This window comes from Amblyraja radiata, chromosome 3 (genome assembly GCF_010909765.2).
Source record: "Amblyraja radiata isolate CabotCenter1 chromosome 3, sAmbRad1.1.pri, whole genome shotgun sequence".
Taxonomy (NCBI): domain Eukaryota; kingdom Metazoa; phylum Chordata; class Chondrichthyes; order Rajiformes; family Rajidae; genus Amblyraja; species Amblyraja radiata.
The window spans coordinates 34,362,489-34,387,861 of NC_045958.1; the positions used below are offsets into that span (position 1 = coordinate 34,362,489).

Sequence of the window (25,373 nt, forward strand, 5' to 3'; positions counted from 1 at the left end):
ATAGTTTGGACAACATAACCTCGTATTGTAAACAAGACATGGCTCCTGTTTATATTGACCAGGTTTGTGTGTTGGCTAAAGGAATGTATTTATAGCTGTTGGTCCCATTGACGTCAAGCATTCCTAAACCATGTCCAACGTAGAATGTGCCAAGATCATACCTCAATATAAGAACACTATTCTTACCTGCCTTGGTGGTCTTCTTGGTTGAAACTGGTGCCATGATTCAATGATTTATAGTTGAATTTACTCTTGAGAGTTCATTGCTGTTGGTTCAAATTAGTTTTGGGATTCATGCATGCCAATGGCTGCTAACCCATTGCAGCACTTTCCATTTTCTAATTCAGATTATTGTCAGTGGTGAAAACTAATTCTTCTGTTGATCAAATTAAAATGCAATCTTCTATGACTTCCAGAAGTTTGAATTTACAGTCCTGAGTGCAAAACTGATGTTAAAAAAACTGCAAGGACTGTTATTTCTGACCTGTGCTCACAGCATGAAAGATATCAAGGACCCATATGTTGGTCACCATGCTGCAGGAAAGATGTCAAGCTAGAAAAGGTGAAGAGAAATTTACAAGAATATTATCAGGACTCGAGGGCCTGAGCTATAGGGAAAGGTTGAGCAGGCCAGAATTATATTCATTAAAGCAAAGGAGGATGAGGAGTGATCTTATAGAGGTGTACAATATTATGCGAGAAATAGATCGGGTAAATGCACAGTCTTTTGCCCAGAGTAGGGGAATCGAGAACCAGAGAACATAGGTTTAAGGTGAGGGAGAAAAGATTTAATAGGAACCTGAGGGGTAACTTTTTTTTTTTACACAAAGGGTGGTGGGTGTATAGAACGAGCTGCCAGAGAATGTAGTTGAGGCAGGGACTATTATAACATTTAAGAGACAATTGGACAGGTACATGGCTAGGACATATTTAGAGGGTTATGGACCAAGTGTGAGCAGGTGGGGCAAGGCTCCTGCCCAGAAGGCAGATGGGACATGTTGGGTGGCATGGGTAAGTTGGGCCGAAGGGCCTGTTTCCACGCTGTATGACTCTAACTCCTTGACACTTTTATCCTTGTCTTGCTCTTGAATGTACAAATACTGCTGACTTGTTATTGTGATTCCTATTTGGAAAGGTTCATCTGTGGTGCAAGGGTTGTATGTCAAAGTTGGCAATGCACTCTCTGCTTAGAAGGTGCCGCCACATTATTTTAATCGACAATCCTGCATTCAGTATAGTGCAATGACTAGTGTTTCCTGAATATTTGAAAGAAATAAGGCAAATAGCATCAGATCCAAACTATATGGTTACGAGGAACAACCTTTTATCCCAGTAACATGGGGAGATTTTACTAAATAGTTTTTTTATGGCTTGGCTGTGCATACTTGCAGCTGGAGGCCAAATCCTTGAAAATGGGACCTTTGAAGTTTATTTCTTTCAGTCAGCCAAACATCAGCTGCCTAGGAGCCTTGCCCAATGGCAGCTTTGGCTCCTGATATGCTACATTTTGTGTCTGATAATAGTATATGAGAAAAGCACTTCAAAGCTGCTATCTATAGTTTGTGATTAAATGCTATTTCTGGTATGTCATTAATCCTGACATTTGCATTTTAATTGCTAATCTTCTGGTGTTTTCAATTGTGAGTGGCACAATGATGCAGTGGTAGAGTTGCTGCCTTACAGCACCAGAGACCCAGGTTCAATCCTGCCTATGTGTCAATCTGTACAGAGTCTGCATGTTCTCCCTGTGACCACGTGGGTTTTCTCTGGGTGCTCTGGTTTCCTCCCACATTCGAAAGAGATGTAGGTTTGTCCCTCGAGTGCAGGATACAGTTTACACTTTAGTTTATTATCACGTGTAGTAATATGGACACATGGACACATTTATCTGTTTTGTAGTAAATGCCTACTATTTTCTGTGTGCTTAAGCAAAGCAAGAATTTCATTGTCCTATACAGGGACACATGACAATAAACTAACTTGAACTTGAACTTGAACTTGAACGTGTGCCGAGGTACAGTGAGAAGGTTTTGTGTGCTATCCAGTCAGCAGAAAGACAATACACGATTACAATCGAGCCATTTACAGTGTATCGATACACGATAAGGGAATAACGTTTAGTGCAAGGTAAAGCCAGCAAAATCCGATCAAGGATAGTCCGAGGGTCACCAAAAGGGGAGATAGTAGTTCAGCACTACTCTCTGGTAGGGTTAGGATGATTCAGTTGCCTGATAACAGCTGGGAAGAAACTGTTCCTGAATCTGGAGGTATGTGTTTTCACACTTCTATCCCTTTTGCCTGATGGGAGAGGAGAGAAGAGGGAGTGGCCAGTGTGTGATTCATCCTTCATTATGCTGCTGGCTTTGCCGAGGCAGCATAAGGTATAAATTGAGTCAATAGAAGGGAGGATGGCTTGTGAGATGGTCTTGCCTGTGTCCACAATTCCTTACAATTTCTTGCGCTCTTGGATAGAGCCGTTTCCAAATCAAGCTGTGATGCATCCTGATAAAATGCTTTCTATGGTGTATCTGTAGAAGTCGATGAGAGTTGTAGGGGACATGCCGAACATCCTAAGCCTTCTATGAAAGTAGAAGTGTTGGTGTGCTTGCGAACTAGTGATTGTTGGTCGGCGTTGACACGATGGGCCAAACAAACCTATTTCCATGCTGTATTTCTAAACTAAATTAATCTAGGATCTTTTCAGTCTGGAAAAAAAATCTGAAATCCACTTCAAATTAGCATCAATTGACGCATCGATGTATAAAATTATAGTCATAGTGATACTGTGTGGAAACAGGCCCTTCGGCCCAACTCGCACACACCGGCCAACAATGTCCCAGCTACACTAGTCCCACCTGCCTGGGCTTGATCCATATCCCTCCAAACGTGTCCTATCCATGTACCTATCTAACTGTTTCTTAAACGATGGGATAGTCCCAGCCTCAACTACCTACACTGGCAGCTTGTTCCATACACCCACCACCCTTTGTGTGAAAAAGTTATCCCTCGGATTCCTATTAAATCTTTTCCCCTTCACCTTGAACCTATGTCCTCTGGTCCTCAATTCCCCTACTCTGGGCAGAAAACTCTGTGCATCTATCTGATCTATTCGTCTCATGATTTTGTTTACCTCTATAAAAAATTATTCTGGGAAATCCCACACAATAAATGTCTATCAAAATACATCACTTACCCTCATTCTCTGGATTACACCCAAAAATAGCTGTCTTCTTATTTTTGTATCTAGACTTTTCTTTGTGGGGTGTTTTGTTTTCCTATTTCTGGTAATATTGAACTTAATAGTAGAATTGTAATATTCAACTCAATTCTCTGAAAGGGCATACTATTATTTGTATCAATATCTTTGGATCTTATAGAAACTTACAAAATTCTTAAGGGGTTGGACAGGCTAGATGCAGGAAGATTATTCCCGATGTTGGGGAAGTCCAGAACAAGGGGACACAGTTTAAGGATAAGAGGGAAGTCTTTTAGGACCGAGATGAGAAAATAATTTTTTACACAGAGAGTGGTGAATCTGTGGAATTCTCTGCCACAGAAGGTAGTTGAGGCCAGTTCATTGACTATATTTAAGAGGGAGTTAGATGTGGCCCTTGTGGCTAAAGGGATCAGGGGGTATGGAGAGAAGGCAGGTACAGGATACTGAGTTGGATGATCAGCCATGATCATATTGAATTGTGGTGCAGGCTCGAAGGGCCGAATGGCCTACTCCTGCACCTATTTTCTATGTTTCTATGTTTCTATCAGTAAAACAATTAAAAGGCTTCAGTCTATATCACCTCTAGAATCTGTTGTTAAAATAAGTTTGGATTTAGATTTATTATTATCACCTGTGCTGCAGGACAGTGAAAATGTTTGTTTTGCATGTTAGTGATTCAAATCAGATCAGAAATACTATAAATGAATACAATCAAGCCAAACTTATGCAATGGGTAAAACAAAGGGAGAGACACAGAATGTAGAATACATTTCAACATTGTAGCGCATCAGTTCCAGAAGCAAAGACTGACATCTTGGAAAAAGCTCCATGGTACAGTTTCAAATCAAATGTTTAATGAAAACTTGGTTAGTAATGGAAAATAAGCATGGTTTAAATGATCAGTGGGTAGTAATGTGTTTTTTAACTGAATCAATAAAAGCCACAGATGATATCTACTCAATTCAGTATTAAATTTACAGTATTTGGTCGAGAAAGTATAGCTGCATTTACAGTTAAGCCCACCTTGGACAAATTGGGAGAGATTCCGGTAAAACTGTTCTAAATGGTCAGCCATGGTAAAGTGAAATATGCAGTTCTCCCAGGGGGTCTTTTGGTTCAGCAATTAAACACATTGAGCAGAATCTCTCACACAGTGAATAGGCTATTCACAAGCACATGGAGAGCTTTCAATTTAAACATTGGGAGGTTTTTTTTGTGAAAATGGGTCAGGAGCACATGAAGCTCATTCTACATATAACATGCTTGAACTGTGTTAATGGAAACACTTTTGTTTGTTGGGCTTTTCAATTTCTACTTATTGATCCTTCCTCAGACTGATTGTTGGGGAGGGAGAAAGAAAGTTGGAAGAGAGATGGGGGTAATAGGTTTATACAGATGAGGAGGGTTTTTTGATAGATAAATGTTAGACAGGTGAAAAGTCAAAAGGTGCAAGACAAAAGGATTGAAGAGTTACGAATTGTGAAGCTAGAGGAAGGAATGTAGGTTAATGGGGAGGGGGAGAGGTGGCTGAAGAAGAATCACGACCCCAAAATTGAAGAAAGGACCAGATTCGAAACATCACATAACCATTTTCTCCCGAAATGCAACCGGACCTTGCTGAGTTACTTGCCTGCACCGCACTTTGTGTAGGAAGGAAACGCAGATACTGGTATAAACTGAAGATAGACACAAAATGCTGCAGTAACTCAGCGTTTCTGCAGCATCTCTGGAAGGAAGGAATTGGTGACTGATGAGTCTGAGATCAGTCTGAAGCAGGGTCTCGACCTGAAACGTCACCCATTCCTTCTCTCCAGAGATGCTGCCTGTCCCGCTGAGTTACTCCAGCATTTTGTGTCTATCTGCACTTTGTGGCTTTTGTAAACCAGCATCTGTAGTTTCTTGATCCTAATCAGACTCTGTTGACTTCTGAAGAGAACACAACTTCAATTCTGATATTTGAAATTAAACTTACAATATTGGTGATGTGAGTGACTACCATCTTTACTATTAATTATTGTTATAATTTGACATTTATTTTAGAAAATTCTTACAAAGAAACAAGCGTGTGTTATAACCAGATCTATTGGCAAGGACATCATCCTAATTATTCAATACCTCAGTCCTGTGAGTGGTACCTATAGCTGCTTATAAGCATTCCACTAAAAAAACGAATAAGACACTGGGGATATGAATCGGGGTGTTTATTGGGAAGATTCCTGTTGATATTAGGTGTGACCCTTCAATTCAAAAGGGATCTACATTTCAGCGAGTTACTAACAGCTAGCATTTCTTGTTTGCAGTGAGTCACCTTTATGGATTTGGATTAATGGATGCGGAGGCAATGGTGGAAAAAGCATTGCATTGGAAAACAGTTCCAGCACAGCACATCTGTATCGAGAATCCAGACAGGCAAAGCAGGTACTAAATATCCACAAATAATGTTAGCTAATGTATTTTACAGTTCTGATTTCCAGTAATAATATACTTTATTTTTATGTTGTCTTTGTTTCATTCTTTTCACGTTTTGCGCGATTTTGTTTAGCCATTATCCTCTTTATGTTATTCACTTCAGCCATTATTCTCATTTGTGTTATACATCTATTTAGATTTATTTTGACCAACAGGTTCATTACTGTAATAGGTGGATGTCGGGTACCTTCTCTGTACTGGAATTGAATTGCATTAACCCATTAAATCTATTTTGATTGTATTGAAACAGTAGATATTGTAAAAATGCTACTTTGAGGTTGAACAACTTTACACTTTGAACAATAATGCTGATTAATAGTGATCTGTATCTCTAAACTAAACCTAAATCAACAGATGTCATTTGTAAGCACCAAAAACACACAACATTAAAATCAAGATGAACTGACACTTTAAAAGTAAATTCTGAACTGTATAATCCCTATCAAAATTACTGGAGTCTTGAATCCCAGCACAGAATCTATAAAGCAGCTTCTTATTTCCCTCGGCTGACATGCTGAGCAACCTCAGTGAGACGGAGTTCTGACATAATCAGCATTATGAATCAGTAAGTCTAGGATTTCTGTGTTTGATAACACACCTACAGAGGTTTTGGACATGCTGCCACTTGAATGGATAAATGTTGGTGCAAATTGGAATAATTGACAATTCTGCACCCAACTCTGGACTGTTACTAAACTTTGAGCCTTAAAAGGATACAATAATTTGGGAATCTTCATTGAACAGCAGCTCCTCGGTGGACCCCAGGAAACAAAGTTTTTTTTGCCATTTCTCAGAAGTAGGGCTTTGCTGGCTCTTAGTTGGAACAGTCTATAACTAATACCTCATAGCCATCTGTCTCTCACCACCTCAACACTTGAACTAATATTCCCTTAAGAGGTATAATGAACTATTCTTATTGACAGGTATTCCTGCTCCAATAGCCCACAGCAGATCAGACATTTTTCCTAACCTCATTTCTCATATTAACTAGACTTGTTTTTGATTTTGCTAACTTGCTATAACCAGAGAGTCTTTTAATTCTAAACACTATTATTACTTCTGTGTCCCGTCTATGGAAATGAATACATTGTTTTTTGTACAATGTATTTTAAATGCCCAGAATGACTAAACCGTTTCATTTAATTAATTATTTTGGACGTATATTTTCTGGCTATATTCTGTAATAATTGCTTGGAGTTATTACAATTGTGATTTATTAAAAATACGACATTTTCTTTGTATTGTTATATATTCTGATCAATAATAATAAAGGAAATATAATGTAAAATAATTCTTAATATATTTATAATTCAGTTGCCTGGAAAAGCAAGTGATTTACTATTCAATGTCATGAATCTAAAATGATAGACATTTCAAATTCCATTCAACTGAAGCATTTTCTGTTTATTTCATTAAAATGTAAAACTTGTGAACCTTCCCTCAGGCAGCAGTGAAGGGGTTTTCATCAGAGATTGTTGTCACTGCTTTTCTCCAGCATTATTTAAATTATGTCCGTCAACAGCAGTTTGAAACTGACCTTGAGTCTGCAATGTTATCGCTCCATGCTGACAATTTCCACTTATGCAGTGCTACTGATCTGTTTTTCCTATTGCAGAACTATTCGACCTGAACATGCTGTGAGGGCCGTCTATAAAGCCACTGGCTGTTCTGATAACGCAAACCACTATGTGAATTACCTGGAGCACATTATTGTCCGAGTTACCATTGCCCACCCACGCCGAGGTGACTTGTCGATATATTTGACCTCTCCGTCGGGAACGAAGTCCCAGCTGTTGTCCAACAGGTAACTAGGCTTCTTGCGTTAAGCAGGTTTAATTCAATGATGTGGACCATGTGGTGAGAAATAGGGAAGACAAAGTGAGTGCAAACTACGATTATAGAGTGAATCTGGCGGCAATTTCTGGCGTAATCATATATTCCAGCAGCAATTTCTGACGTAATCATATATTCCAGCAGTAAATTCTGGAGTAATCATGTAATTAAGAGTTGAATACCAGAAGTTGGTTTGAGCAACTTCCTGCAATATTTGCAGGGATGTTTCTTTGCAGCTGCCTGAAACAAAATCTGCTGAAACAATAAACTGGCAAGAATTTGAGGTATTCCAAAAAGTATTATTTTTCTTTAAAAAAAAAATGGAATACCCTAAAATTAATGTGCTTTGTTAGATGAGAAATCATTTAATTTAATGGTACTGGCTGGTCTGTGATGGATTGGGCTACGGCCACACCAGTCTGTAATGCGCTTCATTTTGCTTCCTGAAGTCAATAAGTGGTTCCTTCAGGTTATCAAAAGGGAACTGCAGATGCTGGAATATCGAAGGTACACAAAATTGCTGGAGGAACTCAGCGGGTGCAGCAGCATCTATGGAGCGAAGGAAATAGGCAACGTTTCGGGCCGAAACCCTTCTTCAGACGCTTCATTTTGCTGACATTGAAGGAGAGGTTGGCTTCACATCATGTTGCTAAGCTCTCTATTTCCATTCTACACTCTGCCTTGTTATTGTTCAAGATCTAGCCCAGTATCATGATGTCTTCTACAAGCTTTTAAATGTATTGGAAGCAGATTTTTGCTGCACAGTCATGAGTGTATAGAGAGTATAGAGGCTAATAACACATCCTGGTAAGGGCACTGACGTTGAGAATTGTAGTGGAGGATGTTTTGTTGGCTATCCTTGTTGACAGTGGTCAATGGGTCAGGAAGTTGAGGATCCAGTCACGGAGGAGGGAGCTAACTCCTAGGTTCCTGATTGCAGACTCCAGTATTGTGTTCGGGCAACTTGTGTTCAAACACAAATTACTTCAGTGTTTGGGATTGATCCAAATTATTTGTCCTGCATTGTTTCTGTAAGATCCCTGGAGTACTCATGAATGTGCTAAGTTATAATACACCTTCAGTGGTTGAGGAGGGGCTTGGTGTCATAAAAGGAATACTACACACAAAATATATCTGCCACAAGAAATGTAATGTAATAAGAGATTTGATAGATCAGAGACTTTAATGCATGTAAAATAATTTTACATTGGCTGCATTGGAGAAATGGGTCCGATTGTGGAACAGTAAATACTGTGTGTAAAAGGAACTGCAGATGCTGGTATAAATCAAAGATAGACACAAAAAGCTGTAGTAACTCAGCGGGACAGCCAGCATCTCTGGAGGGAAGGAATGGGTGATGTTTCGGGTCGAGACCCTTCTTCAGACTGCTTTGGGATAAGGGAAACAAGATGTAGACAGTGATGTGGAGAGATAAAGAACAATGAATGAAAGATAAGCTAAAAAGTGACGACAATAAAGGAAACAGGCCATTGTGAGGTGTTTGTAGGGTGAAAATGAGAAGCTAGAGCGCCTTGGGTGGGGGTGGGGATAGAGAGAGAGGGAATGCCAGGGCTACCTGAAGTGAGAGAAATCAGTACTCATACCACTGGGCTGTAAGCTGCCCAAACGAAATATGAGTTGCCGTTCTTCCAATTTGAGTTTAGCCTCACCCTGACAATGGAGGAGACAGAGGACAGAAAGGTCTGTGTAGGAATGGGAAGGAGAATTAAAGTGTCCAGCAACCGGGTGATCAGGTTGGTTCACGCGGGCTGAGCGAAGGTGTTCTGTGAAATGATCATCCAGTCTGCGTTTGGTCTTGCCGATGTATAAGAGGATACAGTAGATGAGGTTGGAGGAGGTGCAAGTGAACTTCTGCCTAACCTGAAAGGACTGGCGGGTTCCTGGACAGAGTCAAGGGAGGAGGTATCGTGACGGGTGTTGTTGCATCTTCTGCTGTTGCAGGGGAAGGTACCTGGGGAAGAGGTGGTTTGGGCGGGAAAAGATGAGTTAACCAGGGAGTTGCGGAGAGAACGGTCTCTGCGGAAGGTGGAAAGAGATGGAGATGGGAAAATGTGGATAGTGGTGGGATCCTATTGGAGGTGGCGGAAATTTCAGATGATTATGTGTTGTATGCGATGGCTGATGGGGTCGAAGGCAAGGACTGGGGGACTCTGTCTCTGTTGCGACTGGGGGGAGCGGGAGCAAGGTCGGAGCTACAGGGTACTGAGGAGATACGAATGAGGGCCTCATCTATGATGGGAGAGGGGAACCCCCGTTCTTTAAAGAATGAGGACACCTTGGATGTTCTAGTATGGGACACCTCATCTTGGGCGCAGATGTGGCGTAGTTGGAGGAATTGTGAGTGGGCGATAGAGACTTTGCTGGAAGCAAGGTGGGAAGAAGTGTAGTCGAGATAGTTGTGTGAGTCAGTGAGTTTGTAATAGACGTTAGTCAATAGTCTATTTCTTGTGATGAAGACTGAGATCAAGAAAGGGGAGGGAGGTGTCGGAGATGGTCCAAGTAAATTTGAGTACAGGATGATAATTGGTGGTGACAGAATGCAGGGTTTGCTCCTGGAGTTGGCTTTGGGATGAGTTCATGATAATTAGTTGGGAGAAGATGAAGGAAAGCTTTGAGAGAGGATTCAGTCAAAGATTGTTCCACCTCACTGGGCAAGAGAGGAATCGCATTGGAGTCATTTGACTTGGTGAGCTACATTAATCAAATGGAATGGTGGACAGTAGAGGTTTTGTGTATGGAAAAATCTTGGAGAAAACCCATGCGGCCACAGGGAGAATGTGCAAACTCGTACAGTCATCATGGTTAGGATTGAACCCAGATCTCTGACGTTCTAAAACAGCAGCTCTACTGCTTCACCATTGTGCCATCCTATAGGCATAAAGGGGCCAAGTGAAGAATCTACTGAACTAAACAAATGTTACTAATTGAGACTGCCTTAGAAAATCCCCATATATCTTGAGAAATATTTACCATTTTGTCCATAGACAATCAGTATATTAAATGTTATCACAAACGAAGGACAAAAATACTTTGCAGTTTAACACATGTTTAGTATATTATTCTGGAATGTCTACACCAGGATTGCTCTGAAGAAAAATATTTCCAGGATAATCTGTCTCTAGGAGCTGGACAGAAACATTTTATTAACCTGTTTAGTCTGCCTGGATTTCTTCTTGAGTTCCTTTTGCCAGCTGATGAGTGTTTGGAGCTATTCCTGAGGGAAAACAGCTGTTTGGTGGATAGTTTGTGTAACATTTGCAGGTGCAGAACAGTCAAAGGCCCACTACTGTGTTGAAACTGGTCTTGTTAAAAATATTCCACTCCATTAGCACACCGTATACGGGCTGCTTGCGTGCAACTTCACTTGATCGGAAGCTCTTAATAAATTGAACCCTGCTGGGTGGGTTGTGCAGCCACAGGCATATTGAGCCTGTTGTGTCGACAGCATGACCAATGTGAACAGCCCTGAGTTGATTGTAAAGTATAATGTGAGTGGAGCTTTTATTCAATTATTATACACAAACTGGCATGGCTTCTGCAAACAGCTGCAAGGACGGATTGTTCCAAGACCAATAAACTTTTACTGTTTATGCAATGTGTTTTATTTCCCAGTATTTTTTCTTACTTAATAATGTAAAGCAAATGCAAAATGTTTAAACATTACATTGTGATCTTTTTGCCTTTTGATGTTTATATAGCATTTATAGTCTGTTATTAACCTTGACTTTCTCGTCATTCCTCTTTTGGTTTTTTGAATGTTTCCTTTTCATCAGCCATTGGGATATTAGTACTTCAGAGTCAGGTTGACATCATTGAACATAAGCTAATAGATATCAAATTATGTTTACTATAATCTAATATAAAAAATAATTTGTATATGGTTAAAAACTTCCAATTGCCAGGTGTGTTTAACTTTGTGCACAGACTGGAGACTTTGGCGACATTGGGAAAATGGCTTAATCTGAAAGGAATGTTATTAGTTTCAAAATTAAAATTAAAAGCTTTTCACTATTGTACAGCAGCCTTTTTAAAACTTTGAACCAGCTTCACAATGGTCGAAAAAAGTAATAGAAATAACAGTCATATCAACGATTTGGATGTGAATGGACAAAGCAAGATTAAGTTTTTAAATGGAATTAAAGTGGGTGTTAGGGTAGATGGTGAAGATGGCTATCAAAAACTACACCAGACTCTTGATCACAATAGACAATGGACAATAGGTGCAGGAGTAGACCATTCGGCCCTTCGAGCCAGCACTGCCATTTAATGTGAACATAGCTGATCATCCCCAATCACGTGGGCTAAATAATGGCTAATGGAGTGTAAAGTAGATAGTGTGAGTGGGTACATTGGCCTTAATCAGTCAGAGTACGAGTGTGAGTATGCTTAATGTGGTGCATCTGTCGAAGTTTGTAAGTGACATTGGAGACACGCTGTATTTCCCTCAGTCCCCCAAGGAAGTAGAGACATCGCTATGCCGCCTTGGTTTTCACTTCAATGTAGTTTGGTCCGTGACAGGTAATTGGTAATATTAATGCCAAGGATCTTGAAGCTCTCAACATTTATTTTTCTGCACCATTAATGCTGATAGGGCATGCACTCAACCATGTGTCCTGAAGTCCTCAACAGGCTTTTTGGCTTGCTGACATTGAGGGAGGGGTTCTGTGCCTGACATCATGTGTTCTCTATCCTTCCTGTATTCCATCTCATCATTGTTCATGATCCAGCCCATCACAGTGGTGTCATCCGCAAACTTGGTGATGGAGTTAGAGCTGAATTTGGCCACATTGTCATGAGTGTATAGTGGGTACAGTCGGGGACTGAGAATGCAACCTTGCAAGAATTATTGAGAATTATTGTGGAGAATGTGTTGTCACCTATTCTTGCTGAATATGATCCGTGGAAGAATAGGAGTTCCAATACCACAATAGTAGATGGAGAATATATGTTCATGTGTTCCCTGATTTTTCGATGCATCCCTTAAATAAAGGCACAACATAGAAATATAGACATGGAAACATAGAAAGTAGGTGCAGGAGTGGGCAATTTGGCCCTTTGAGCCAGCACCGCCATTCAATATGATCATGGCTGATCATTCAGAATCAGTACCATGTTCATGTTAAACTGTGACCCCTGGTTCTGGACTCTCCCAACATGGGGAACATTTTTCCTGCATCTAGCCTGTCCAATCCTTTAAGAATTGTTTATATTTCTAAGAGATATCCTCTCATCCTTCTAAATTCCAGTGAATATAAGCCCAGTCGATTAATTCTTTCATCGTTTGTCAGTCCCGCCACCCTGAGAATTAACCTGGTGAACCTACGCTGCACTCCCTCAATAGCAAGAAAGTCTTTCCTTAAATTAGGAGACCAAAACTGCACACAATACTCCAGGTGCGGTCGCACCAGGGCCCTGTACAACTGCATTAGGACCTCCTTGCTCCTATACTCAAATCATCTCGCTATGAAGGCCAACACGCCATCTGCTTTCTTCATTGCCTGCTGTACCTATATGCTTACTTTCAAGGACTGATGTACAAGGACACCCAGGTCTCTTTGTATCTCCCCTTTACCTCATCTGACACCATTTAGATAATAATCTGCCGCCTTGCTCTTGCCACCAAAGTGGATAACCTCACATTTATCCACATTATACTGCATCTACCCACCCACCCAACCTATCCAAGTCACCCTGCAGCCTCATAGCATCCTCCTCACAGCTCACACTGCCACTCAGCTTTGTGTCATCTGCAAACTTGGAGATGTTAGCCGCCCTCCACTCCTACACCTCACCTGCCTCCAAAGATCACTTTAAAGTGATCTACATGATTACATTTTATAAACTATAACACTTGGACCAACTGTGCTGCCTCTATCTCTAAAATTTAAGATTACGCCTAACTATACAAAGGGAAGCTTAAAGACACTGAAATTTTGGGGGCCACCAGCCCTTACAGGTCAATTTTTGCAACTTCCGTACTTACTGTGTAGAACTGCTAATCTATGTCTGCCCTTTGAGAAAGAATACTCCTTTTGTGTCTAACTTTTATTTTCTTCCCTTCATACTAGGTTGTTCGATCATTCCATGGAAGGTTTCAAGAGTTGGGAATTCATGACTACTCATTGTTGGGGTGAAAAGGCGGCAGGTGACTGGTTACTTGAAATCCACGACAATCCTTCCCAGCTACGAAACTTCAAAACACCAGGTAGTCACTGTAAACATTTATAAATGACTTCACGTTGCCTTTCTTTATTCAAATATCAAAATGTTACAAAATGGTGCCTTGCTTGGTGCTTGGGCTGCAATCCCGGGGACAAGAGTATGAGTGGAATTGTGTCATTGCTGCATTATAGCTATGAGCGGACAGCCTCCTGTGCTGGGAACCTGGGTAAGGGCTCAGCCCTTTGCTGGTGTTCCCATACCATGGGAGTTGTTTGAGTCATGTTAGACAATGGACACTAGACAATAGGTGCAGGAGTAGGTCATTCGGCCCCTCGAGCCAGCACCGCCATTCAATGTGATGATGGCTGATCATCCACAATCAGTTGCAATGAGATCAGTCTACATAGGGTGTCATCTCTACACATTGAGAAATGTTGTACTTTGTCTTTGCAATAATGCTGAGCACTATATTCTGCATTCAGTATCGTCCCCTTTGCTCTATCTACTGTTCTTGAGTTTGGCTTGATTGTATTTATGGTATATCTGATCTGTTTTGATAGCATGCAAAATGAGACTTTTCTGTACTTCTGTTATGTGAAATAATAGACATAAACCAAGGAGGCTATGTTCAATGGCTGCCCATGAATCATAATTATACAGCATGGAAACAGGTCATTTGGCCTACCTTGCTCACACTGATCAAGAGACCCCATCTACATGAGTCTGAAGTGCTCACATTTGGCCCATGTCCCTCTAAATCTTTCCTATCCATCTACCTCTCCAAATGTCCTTGAAATGTTGTAAGAGTATCTACCTCAATTACCTGCTCTGCCAGCCTATTCCATATACCCAACTCACTGTTGGAAAAAGTTGCCCCAACAATCCTATGACATCTTTCCATCTCAGCTTAAACCTACATCCTCTGTTTCTTGATTACCCTAATCTTGGTAAAAGACTCTTCGCATTCAACATTTCATGCTGTGCTATTCCCTTCACGATCTTATACACCTCTATAAGATCACCCATCAGCCTACTGCACTCCAAGGAATAAAGTCATAGTCTGCCCAAACTCTTCCTCTAGCTCAGGCTCTCGAGTCCTAGCAACATCCTTATCAATCTCCTCTGCACTCTTTCCGACTTAATGACACTCTTCTTTTAGCAGGCTGACCAAAACTGAAGGCAATACCTCCACTATGGCCTCACCAACATCTCATGCAATAGTAAAATACCAACCCAACTTCTATACTCAATAGGTACACAAAATTGCTGGGGAAACTCAGCGGGTGCAGCAGCATCTATGGAGCGAAGGAAATAGGCGACGTTTCGGGCCTCAATACACTGACTGATGAAGGACAATGTACCGATTGCCTTCTTGACCACCCATGATGCCATTTTCAGTGAACTATGTACTGCTCCACAACTCCCTAGGGGCCTGTCATGCACTTCCCAAAGTGCAACACCTCACACTTATCTGGATTAAATTACATTAACTATTCCGCAACGCTATTTACTCCTGCTCTTCATTTCTTCTTTTTAAGTACACACCTGTGCGTGTTCAGAGGCCAAGGGCACAGTGACCCATTAGTATTCTGCAGGATAGTGCTAACGAGAAATTTCATTGCCCACTGGTGTATCTGACAATGAAAAAAAAATCTCAAACTGGGATCAAAAATATCGGGTGTTGATTAAATTAAATGTAAGTGTACAAAGATTTGGCAACACCAACGAACTAAAGGGCCTGTCCCACTATATGAGTTTACCCAAGAGCTCTACCGAGTTTTTAAAAAAAAATCAAACTCGTGGTAAGTACGTAGAATGTACATAGCGGGTACGTCGGAGCTCGGGACGTCTCTTAGCGGCTCGTAAAACTAATGGCAGGTACTCGAGAAGCGCGGTAAGCTCGTGAAGTTTTTTCAACATGTTGAAAAATGTCCACGAGAGCCCTGGGTACCTATGAGCAGCTATTACCGTAATTCTCCGAGTTCGAATCGGTGGAAACTCGGGAGAACTCGTACAGTGGGACAGGCCCTTTAAAATGATTTCCATCGATCAAAAGTGTTGTATAGTGGGTTCCAGGTGCCTTCAAAACCACAATATGCCCATTAGGAGGGTGGACAGATTGGCAACCCTATTATCCTTTGCAGAACGTAATGTTACTTGCAGAAGTGCCAGAAACACAAGAACAGCTCTGTTGGTGCAAATTCTCATCAGAAGTGTGTGCGTCAAGGGGAAATGGAAATAACAAGGTTACATCCCCTGGTGAATGGGTTAATCCTCAAACGTTTAATTAGTTCTGGGTGCACCTGATCATGAACGTTTGCATTACATCAAAACTACGGACGGGTCTAATTTCAATCCCTCGGGCACAGTTTCCTGGATAATTTCTTCCAGAGTATTTCAGAATGTGTTGTTAATCACATTAAATCTGCTTATTTTCAGCCACTACTTTGAGCAATGGCCTTTGATCAGAATAATTTAATTTGAAAGTGGTTATGTGTTGAGTCAGATTTTTTTTTTTAATGCCATTTTACATTTGTTCTCTAAATCAGAAGCCAAATGTTAAACCTTTGAAGCCGTTAAGGGATGCTTCAGTTCGAGGTTTTTTTTTAAATGGAGGAATGAAACTTTTGGGTAAAGATACACAAAATGCAAATCACTTTGGCCAGAAATGGTTTAAATTACCTAAATGGAAAACCTATTTTCCTAATTCCAGATTGTTCGTGTATGTATCTATATACAATTTATATAAAATTATATTGAGGTCTAGCACAGCTGTTTTGTGGTAATTTCACAGATGTGCGATCTAAATTTCTTTGTAGCCGTTTTGACCCTGCTGTGTGCGGTTATGGACATGGATTGTTTACACAGCCCCAGAAAGGAAGCTTGGATTGCTAATGTAACCTGGAATAAAGCCCTATGCCAGAAGAAAATAAGAAAGAGGGGCAGGAATAGGCCATTTTTTGTATTTTTCCTGCATTGACTCCACATCCCTGGATTCTAGTAATATCTGGAGCCTCTGACTTGAAATTAGTGAGAGATTTACTATCTCTTTGGGTGCAGATCTTTTTTAAAAGCCTTTCTCCTAAATGGCTGTTTGCCTATTCCCAGACTTTGATTCATACTTCCACACATCCAGGCAAGGGGAAGTTTCATCCTTGCATCTGCATCTTTGTTCTTGTACTCAAATCAACTTTAAAATAAAAACCAACATAAGTTGTGTTGCTAATTGCATGCTGTGTTATTCTTTGAAACGGGGGCGGAAAACCCGGGGGGGGCCAGGGGGGACACGTCCCGCCCCCCCCCCCTGTTTTGAGAGGTGGGGGCCATCCCCCCTCCAAGTTTTTGTTATCCGGATTTTAAAACCCGGTGAAATCTCCGCTTTCCGCAAGACAGTGGAGATGGGACTGCTGATCGGGGGCGCCGATTGGACGAGAGAGACGTCGGTCAGCAGGCAATGGGGGCAGGACATGATGATTCAGCGCGATCATTGGAGGAGGGAGGAGTTGGGGAGGGGGGTTGAAACTGAGGATAGAGTGCGATGATTGGAGGAGGGAGACGTGCCAAAACACTCTCCGCACAGACCTGCGCCTCATCCGCAGCCAGGATCGATCCCGGCCGGGTCTCCAGCGCTGTCCCGTCCCCACCGAGTGCGCCCCCCCCCATGGGTGGCCAGAGAGGTCGGGAGTCAGACGGGAGCAGTACCCCCAGGCCCACAGCCAGCGAAGGGAAGCAGCGCTAAACCCAGCTCAACTCTGCCTGCCCCGCCAGGTTAACCTGCCTGGGCTTGCGGGAAATATGGCCAGCGCGGAGAAGCAGCGCAGGTGTCCCGTCAGTCCAGGCAGGGCTTAGGTTAACCCGGCGGGACAGGCAGAGTTGAGCTGCATTTAGCGCTGGATTGAGCCTCCGAAGCCGGGCGCGCGTGTGTGTACGCATGCGCGCGGCGCCGGCAAAAAATTGTGGTCCCCCCCCCGTCCCCCAGTCCCCTCCATATTTTGATAGCGATTTCCGTGCCTGCTTTGAAACACAAGTAATCCATGGTATAGGAACATGTTGACTTGCTGATCACTGTGATCCAGTCTTGCAAATTGGGTGATCATTTGTGGAACAGATTGCATCCATTTCAAGAAAGCATTTATTAGAAATGTTGAACTTCAAAATTAAGCTTTGTTCACATGTCCTGTACTTTAGTCCTTTTCTCCCCACTGTCCCATATTTTCACAGAATGCTTGATTTAATAGTCATGGTTTAATAGTAATAAGGATTTTAGTTTGAGAATAATGTTTTGAGGAAGAATCTAAGGAATTGGTGATGCAGATGGCAAGCACTTGTTTCCAGTCTAAGAGTGGAAGGTCATCGCTAGGGAGTGAGGTTTATATGGAGTGTAGAAAATGTCAGCGTCAGTCTTAATTTTGCAGGTGAATAGAATTCAACACATTATTCCCCCATTTTCTAATAGTAAAATCATTACTATTCAATTGTAATATTCTTGTTTAGAATTCAATTGTTTAAAAAATTAATCCGTTTCATATACATGTACTTCAAGGTGTATTGTTATAACACATGTCATAAGGTATTGTGATCATACTTTTGTTCAGGAAAACTGAAGGAATGGTCTCTTGTACTTCATGGTACATCTACACATCCATATGCATGTCAGCCAAAACCACGATCCAGCCCAGATGAGGCCTCAGAGGATTACACAGAGGAGCAGGCTGGTAAGTTCTGTTCCATTCTGTTTGTGTTTGTTTTTTGCACAAAGTCCGCGAGCATTGCCACTTTTCATTTCACTGCACATCTCGTATGTGTATGTGACGAATAAACTTGACTTGACTTGAAGTTGCAAATTATTGTAGGGAACACATATGTCTGTCATTTTGGCCCATGAGTGGTGAAAGTCCATGCCAATCTACATCTCTTTTCCTTTCACCCTTTGCTTTCAGCCTATAATTGAACAAACGTACCACTAATTTTATAGCTTAGAACGGTATTCATTTAGATTGTCAGAGCATTGCTACTTTTGACTAAATTAATTAGGAGATGGAAAGTCTTTGTATACTTAATGCACCCACTGATGTTAATTGTAGGGTACAGTTTGAGCTGAAATTCCCAGAAAATAATTGATTTAACATTGCCACCAAAGTAAAGTATGTCCCTTTTTTTGACTACATTGGTGTCAAAAGTAATGCATTTGTATACAGACCTGTCCATGACTGAAAGAAAGTCATTGAGAGCTGCCGCTTTGAACTATTGCAGGCCATGTATTAAAGGTACTTCCATCATTGGTGGAAAATTCCAGGATTTAACCTGCTCAATGCAGGCAGAGCAATCCGTTTAAAAGTCAGTGTGGTGCGTGACTCAGAGGTGGTGATGTTTGCAGTCCAAGAATCATAGAAATTTACGACTCAGACAGGGGCCATTCAGCATATCATATCCATATTGGTCATGTCCATCTTGGGTTGATCCCACATCCCAACCTTGACCTGTGGATCATGGCTCTTGGAGTGCTTGTCCAGGGACATTGAATGTGGTGGGGTTTTCAGCCTTCACCATTCTTTAAGGCGGCAAGTTTCAGACCCTGTGCAAATTAATTATCTCATATCCCCCTTCCGATCCATGTACCAATTAATCTTAACTGGTGTAGGATTACTGGCATCTCTGCTAAGGGTTGTAGAGTATCATCTTGCATTGCAGAGCCTCACAGTATGTATTTATCCAGTCACTAAAAGTTCCATCAGTCATTGGAATTGACATTGTTCCACAAAGCCGAAGCTTCTTTTTCCATAGAGTTTGCCATTTACCCTTGGATCCCGTGAAAAGAGAATACACTATAAATAATGGGAACAGGAAGAAGCATGTCCTTAAACAATTGAAGAAAGTAGGACAGATGGATTAGGTGAATACCGAGGCCAGCAGGATATTATCCTATTTTGCCCATGACTTGTAATGTACATGGAGTACAACACATGGACAGGCCCTTCGGCCGACAATGTCTGTGCCAAACATAATGCCGAGACTAACCCTAATCCACCTGCTCATAATTCATGTCCCTCCATTCCCTGCATATCCACTGGCTTATCCAAAAGTCTCTTTAACTGCCACTATTGTAGCCGCCTCAAACGCCACCCCCTGCAGCGTGTTCCAGGCACTCGCCACCCGCTGCGGGGAAAAAAAGAAAAGAAAACTAGCACTGCTCATCGCCTTTAAACTTGCCCCTCTCACCTTAAAGCTATACCCTCTAATCCATGATATATTTACCTGGGGCAGGAAGGTCTACCCTATCTATGTCTCTGATAATTTTATATGCTTTTATCAAGTCTCTCTACAACCTCTGGCATACAGAGAAAACAATCCAAACAAACAATCTAATACCTCATAATCCAAGCATCATTCTGGTAAATCTCCTCTGCACGCTTTCCAAACCCACCTTGTCCTTTCTGTAATGGGAAATCCAAAATGGCATGCTATACAGTCGATCTAAATCAATATATAGTATCATGATTTCCCGACTCTTATACTGAATGCCCCAACCTATGAAAGCAAGCATGCAACTTACTTTATCTCCTCCAGCTTTTATTTCCACCCCCCCCCCCCACCGCCCCTACAAACAGTCTGAAGAAGAAACGTCACCTAGGTAACATTAGCTACTCCCCAACCTTGTCGGTGGCTAGATAGAGAAGATTCAAAGCTATATCAAGGCTCTCACAATCTCCTCTCTTCTTTCTCTAAGTAACCTGGGAGAGATCCCATCAGGTCCTGGGGATTTATCCACCTTGATGCTCTTCAAGAGCCCCAACACCACCACCTTCTTGATCTTAAGGGGCTGTCCCACTGCGGCGACCTAATTGGCGAGTTTAGAAGAGTTTAGGAGAGTTTGAGGAAGTGTCATATTGAAGACCTCCTTTGACTATGTGACCTCCTTTGACCTTCTTCGACTATGTTGAAGACTATCTACGATTACCTTCGACTACCCTCGATTACCTACGAATAACATGCCGACCTACTACGACTAAACCTATGAATAAATGTTTTTTTCCCGATGGCGACCTTTTTTTACTCGCGGGCATTTTTCAACATGTTGAAAAATACGCCGTGACCTAGCTGAGGCCCCGAGTATGCGGGGACTCCTCTCGTGCATGAAATAGAGTTACAAAGACCTCCTAGGACCTCGTGTCGACCAAGCTGCGAGTATGAGTCGAGAACAAACTCTTCTAAACTCGCCAATTAGGTCGCCGCAGTGGGACAGCCTCTTCAAATTACCCATGCATATTTGTTTCTCCATACTAATCTCGTTGTCCTTCATGTCTTTCTCCTTAGTAAAAATGAATACAAAGTACTCATTTAACACCTCACCTACATCCCCAGATTCCAAACATAAATTGCCTCCTTTATGCTTGACTAATCCAACCTTCTTTCTGGTACCCTCTTGTTCTTAATGTAGTTATAAAAGGCTTTGAGATTTTCTTTAATCCGACTGGCCAATGCTGTTTTGTGGCCTCCTTTCAAACATCTGCTTGTGTTCTTTACTCGTTATATTTTTCAACGGTCCTGTGATTCCATCCTCTTCCATCTACTTGCCTTTAAATAACTCCCACATGTGAGTGGTGGACTTGGCCCAATATCAACAGCTCTCATTGCACCCTCCCAAGCTTCTGCCTTATGTAACTACAGAGAGATCTCTAGTGCTGGAAGGTAGATAAAAATGTCGGAGAATCTCAGTGGGTGAGGGAGCATCTATGGAGCGAAGGACGTTTCGGGTCGAGCCCCTTCTTCAGAGCTGGAGATAACATTGGTTAGATCATAGATGGACTACATTGTGTGGGTTTAGGCCATTATTTGAAGGATGTGATAATACCAGGGAGGATGCAGAGGAAGTTTAAAAGGCTGATGCCAGGTTTGGAGATTTATAATTAAGATTGCAGAGTTCCAATCCACCTTCTGCAATATGGATATCTTAAATCCTCATAACTACGAAGATTGATCTAATCTGCGCTCAAAATGTGAATGAAATCTTTAATCTTTTGATGGACAATAAATTATGTAAGAAGCAAACCGTGGAATCCCTAATGTCATATTAGTTTATCAGCATGTAATATCTGATGCTGAGTACTAACTAAATATTTTGTCATTGATTAATTTGATTTCCGTGAGTAGATGTTCACGGGTTTTTATTTTAGAAGATAGGAGACAAGCCAGTTGCTGTTTAGGAGTCTATTATTTTACCAAAGCTTTAAGGCTATTGCACTGATTATATATAACCAGGATCTGAAAAACGGTTTGGCAAATAAGAATTAAATATTTTTCATCAAGCAGATGAAAGCAGTTATAAGCAGATTCCCATACCATAATGTGCTGTCTTCTCCATGATTAAAGCTGCCATGGTTATTTGAATGTTACTTATTCCAATATTAGACGTGCAGACTTAACTTTTAACTCTTTTTCAATTCCAGTCAGAACTATTCTATAAAGTGCATTCAATCCCTAATATTTTTCATCTTGAAAGGTAAAATTGGCGCTGACCATGCATTGAAGCAAGATGGGGGGAAAAACAAACTCTCACCATGTTTTCTTATAGATTTAATTCACAACTTGCCTGTTTAAGATTTCTAAATGAAGTGTTGCTTCTCTAGACAAAAGTGAGATCAAGCACCAAAACTTTCATTGTTTAGGACCCTGTGACATTGAATGTCAAAATGGCTGTGAAGGACCTGGACCTCATCAATGCATTGATTGTGTGCATTACTTCCTCAAGTTTAAAAATAACACCAGGTAAGCCAATTATTTTTTTTAAGATGCATTAAAAACATTTAAGAATTCACTGTTATTACAGATTAAGTTATAAATATAAAATCATGAAAAGTCAATGGTTTTCATATTCAGTTGGCATATAGGATAATGTACAGCAGATCTTCACCAGTTGTTTCAGAACATTGCATCTGGTGTGCCAGGTTTTGTTACATTATACATGACCCTATTTCATTGTAGCTCAGTTGCTCGGTACTACAATCACTGAAATGTCCCAACTAAAATATCAATGTAAAATTAAGTTCCCATTACTTGCATTTTCCATTTCTGGACATTGCCTTAACCATTCCGAGTGGTGGCGCCATCGAGTCTGGCAGCCTCGCCTGCAGTTGTTCGTACTTTCATCCTTTTTTTAATTTTTAGTCCGGTAAAAGTTTTGTGTTGGAGGTCTTTTGAGTGCCTGTCCCACTCACGTGACTTTTCAGTGACTGTCTTCGACCTTCAAGCTCGTGGGCGCGCGCCTGAAAAACCTCGAGCTGGATCGACCGTCAGCGATGAAACCGTGAGCCGGATTGACTGCGCACACCGGAGACACTTTTAAGAAGCCGGACAACTTTTAATAAAGTTTAGTGGGCATTTAACATTACCGGTTGGTTTATTTACCTTTTTTTTCAACGAGCTTTACCTTTGACTACCTTCGATTAGCTTCAATTGCCTTCAATTACCTACAATAGCATTGCGACCTACTATGACCTACCTCGACTAAACCTACGAGTAAAAACATTTTTTTTTTACATGGCAACCTTTTTTTAACTCGCGGACATTTTCCAGCATGTTGAAAAAAATGCCGCGACCTAGCTGAGGCCTCGAGTACGCGGGAACTACTCTCAAGCATGAAGGAGAGTTACAAAGACCTCTTAAGACCTCGTGTCTACCATGCTGCGAGAATGAGTCGAGGGCAAACTCATCTAAACTCGCGAATTAGGTCGCCGCAGTGGGACAGGCCCTTTAGTACTTTTATGTGGGGGGGATCTTTTTCACAGTCGCTACCTGGGTCGAAGATGTGTCTTTCCACCGAGCCGCATCTTCGACCCCTCCTGGCGGCCTACCATCTGGATTAGCACGGCCTTTCCTACCGGAGCTTCAGCCACAGAGGCGGCGCAGCACTGAATGACCATCGCGGAGCGGCCGATACCTTACCGAGGTCGCCGTGTTGGAAACCCCGGAATGCTGGGACTACCGACTTTTACACCGTGGAGCTGTGGTCTGCGGAGCTCCCAGCCGCGGGCGGCGCTGACTTTAACACCGCGGAGCCCTGGGATCTTCCGCCGAGATCGCCAGTGTTGGAGCTCGGCCCCGCTCTGCCTGTGGACTTCGGGAGCCTCGGTCTCCGGCATGAAGCGGCCAATTCGGAACTCCAAGCCGCTGAGAGTGTTCTTCCAACGCCGGAGTTCCATCATCCCGCGAGAGGGCCTGAAACATCGGGCCGCCCGCCCGCCGTTGCAGCGACTGCGGAGGCCTCAATAGGCCCCGACCACGGGTGAACAAGAGGAAGAGGACTGAACTTTGTTGCCTTCCCTCACAGTGGGAAACGTTGATTCCGCTGTGGGGGGGATGTTTTTATGTTTATAGTTTTTCTTATTTGTGTGCTGCAATGGTAGCTCAAATTTTGCTGCACCAATTGGTGTAAGTGACAATAAATGTCCTTTGTCATTTGTCACTTTAAACATCTCAGATCTTTACCAGAAAGGTTATCTTTCAGCCATGATCATATTGAATGGCGGTGCAGGCTCGAAGGGCCGAATGGCCTACTCCTGCACCTAATTTCTATGTTTCTATGTTATAAAAGTGTCTTTGAAGACATTTGTTTTTTCTTCTTAGAAAGCTTATTGCATGGATAGAAGCCAACTGGGCCATTAAATCTGTATTGGCTCTGTGCAACTACAATCCAACTAACCTCCCTTAGTGCCCTGCTCCCATAAACCTGGCAATTCTCAGTTTCAAGTACTTGCCCAGTTCCCTTTTGAAAGCCATAATTGAATCTGACTCTTCTCATAGTGAAGTCCAGATTCCTACCGCTTTCTGTTTTTATTTTTTTTAAATAATTGCATTCTTCTTGGAATGTTTTATTCTTTTCCCAAGCACTCTCATTGTATATTCTCTGCATCTCCACCCATCCGAGAAGGAGTTGGTGGTGGGGTGTGTTCATTGCTGGACTTCCCCTTGCAGTGCCTACACAGCAAAGGTTTATTCCTTGAGATATGCGTTTAGGCAGTATCTAATTGAATGTATTTCAGAAATCTAATTGCACTGTCTAACAGTTTTCACCTTGGCTTTTCTAACAACAGGTGTCGGGCTAAACCTATCTATGGTTTCCTCTGTTTTTTCCTGAATAGTAGGTTGACCTTTTTCATTTTCAACCCATTGGAGCTATCCACATCAACATGCAACCTCTTTGCCATCCATCGATTGCAAACCACCAGGCACAAGGTTGTTGTCAACTTTGTCTCTTAAATTTTTTCAATTCCCCATGCTCCCTAGATGCCGTTACCCACTTATTTCCCAAGCGACTTTCGTTTACAGATTCAAAATTCGTACCTTTCCGACCTTTCCTTGTACCTCATAACAATTTTTGCCATTCCGGCCTCCAACAGACCCATCTTTTTAAATAAATTTATTGAATCTCTTTTTCTCTTTTTGCTTCTTTCTTTTCTTTTCTTTCAATATTTAATCATCCATTTTTGAATACTGCAATCCTCGTGTTTGCTAACCTTTCCAGCAATGTTATACAATAAGTTCATTTTTATTTGTCTTTTGACTTCCAGGTGTCATTAATGTTCATTAATTTGTGGTTCCTTTTGTATTTCCTTGCACGCTTGCTTTTGTTTATGTCCATCATTTCTCATGACCATCACATTTCTCAAATGAC

At 41.7% G+C, this 25,373-nt stretch overlaps 1 protein-coding gene across 5 annotated transcripts in view; it reads left to right on the forward strand.

Annotated features, from left to right (window-relative positions):
- Positions 1-25,373, forward strand: part of pcsk5 (proprotein convertase subtilisin/kexin type 5) — a 270,823-nt gene that overhangs the window by 133,142 nt on the left and 112,308 nt on the right. For 3 of the 5 annotated variants that reach the window (XM_033017565.1, XM_033017568.1, XM_033017567.1), the window contains exons 11-15: positions 5,518-5,635; positions 7,302-7,490; positions 13,609-13,745; positions 18,298-18,417; positions 22,330-22,468. In XM_033017565.1, the coding sequence (XP_032873456.1) occupies positions 5,518-5,635; positions 7,302-7,490; positions 13,609-13,745; positions 18,298-18,417; positions 22,330-22,468 (703 nt within the window). The remainder of the gene's footprint in view (positions 1-5,517; positions 5,636-7,301; positions 7,491-13,608; positions 13,746-18,297; positions 18,418-22,329; positions 22,469-25,373) is intronic. The other 2 variants (XM_033017566.1, XM_033017569.1) reach the window with 1 other exon arrangement.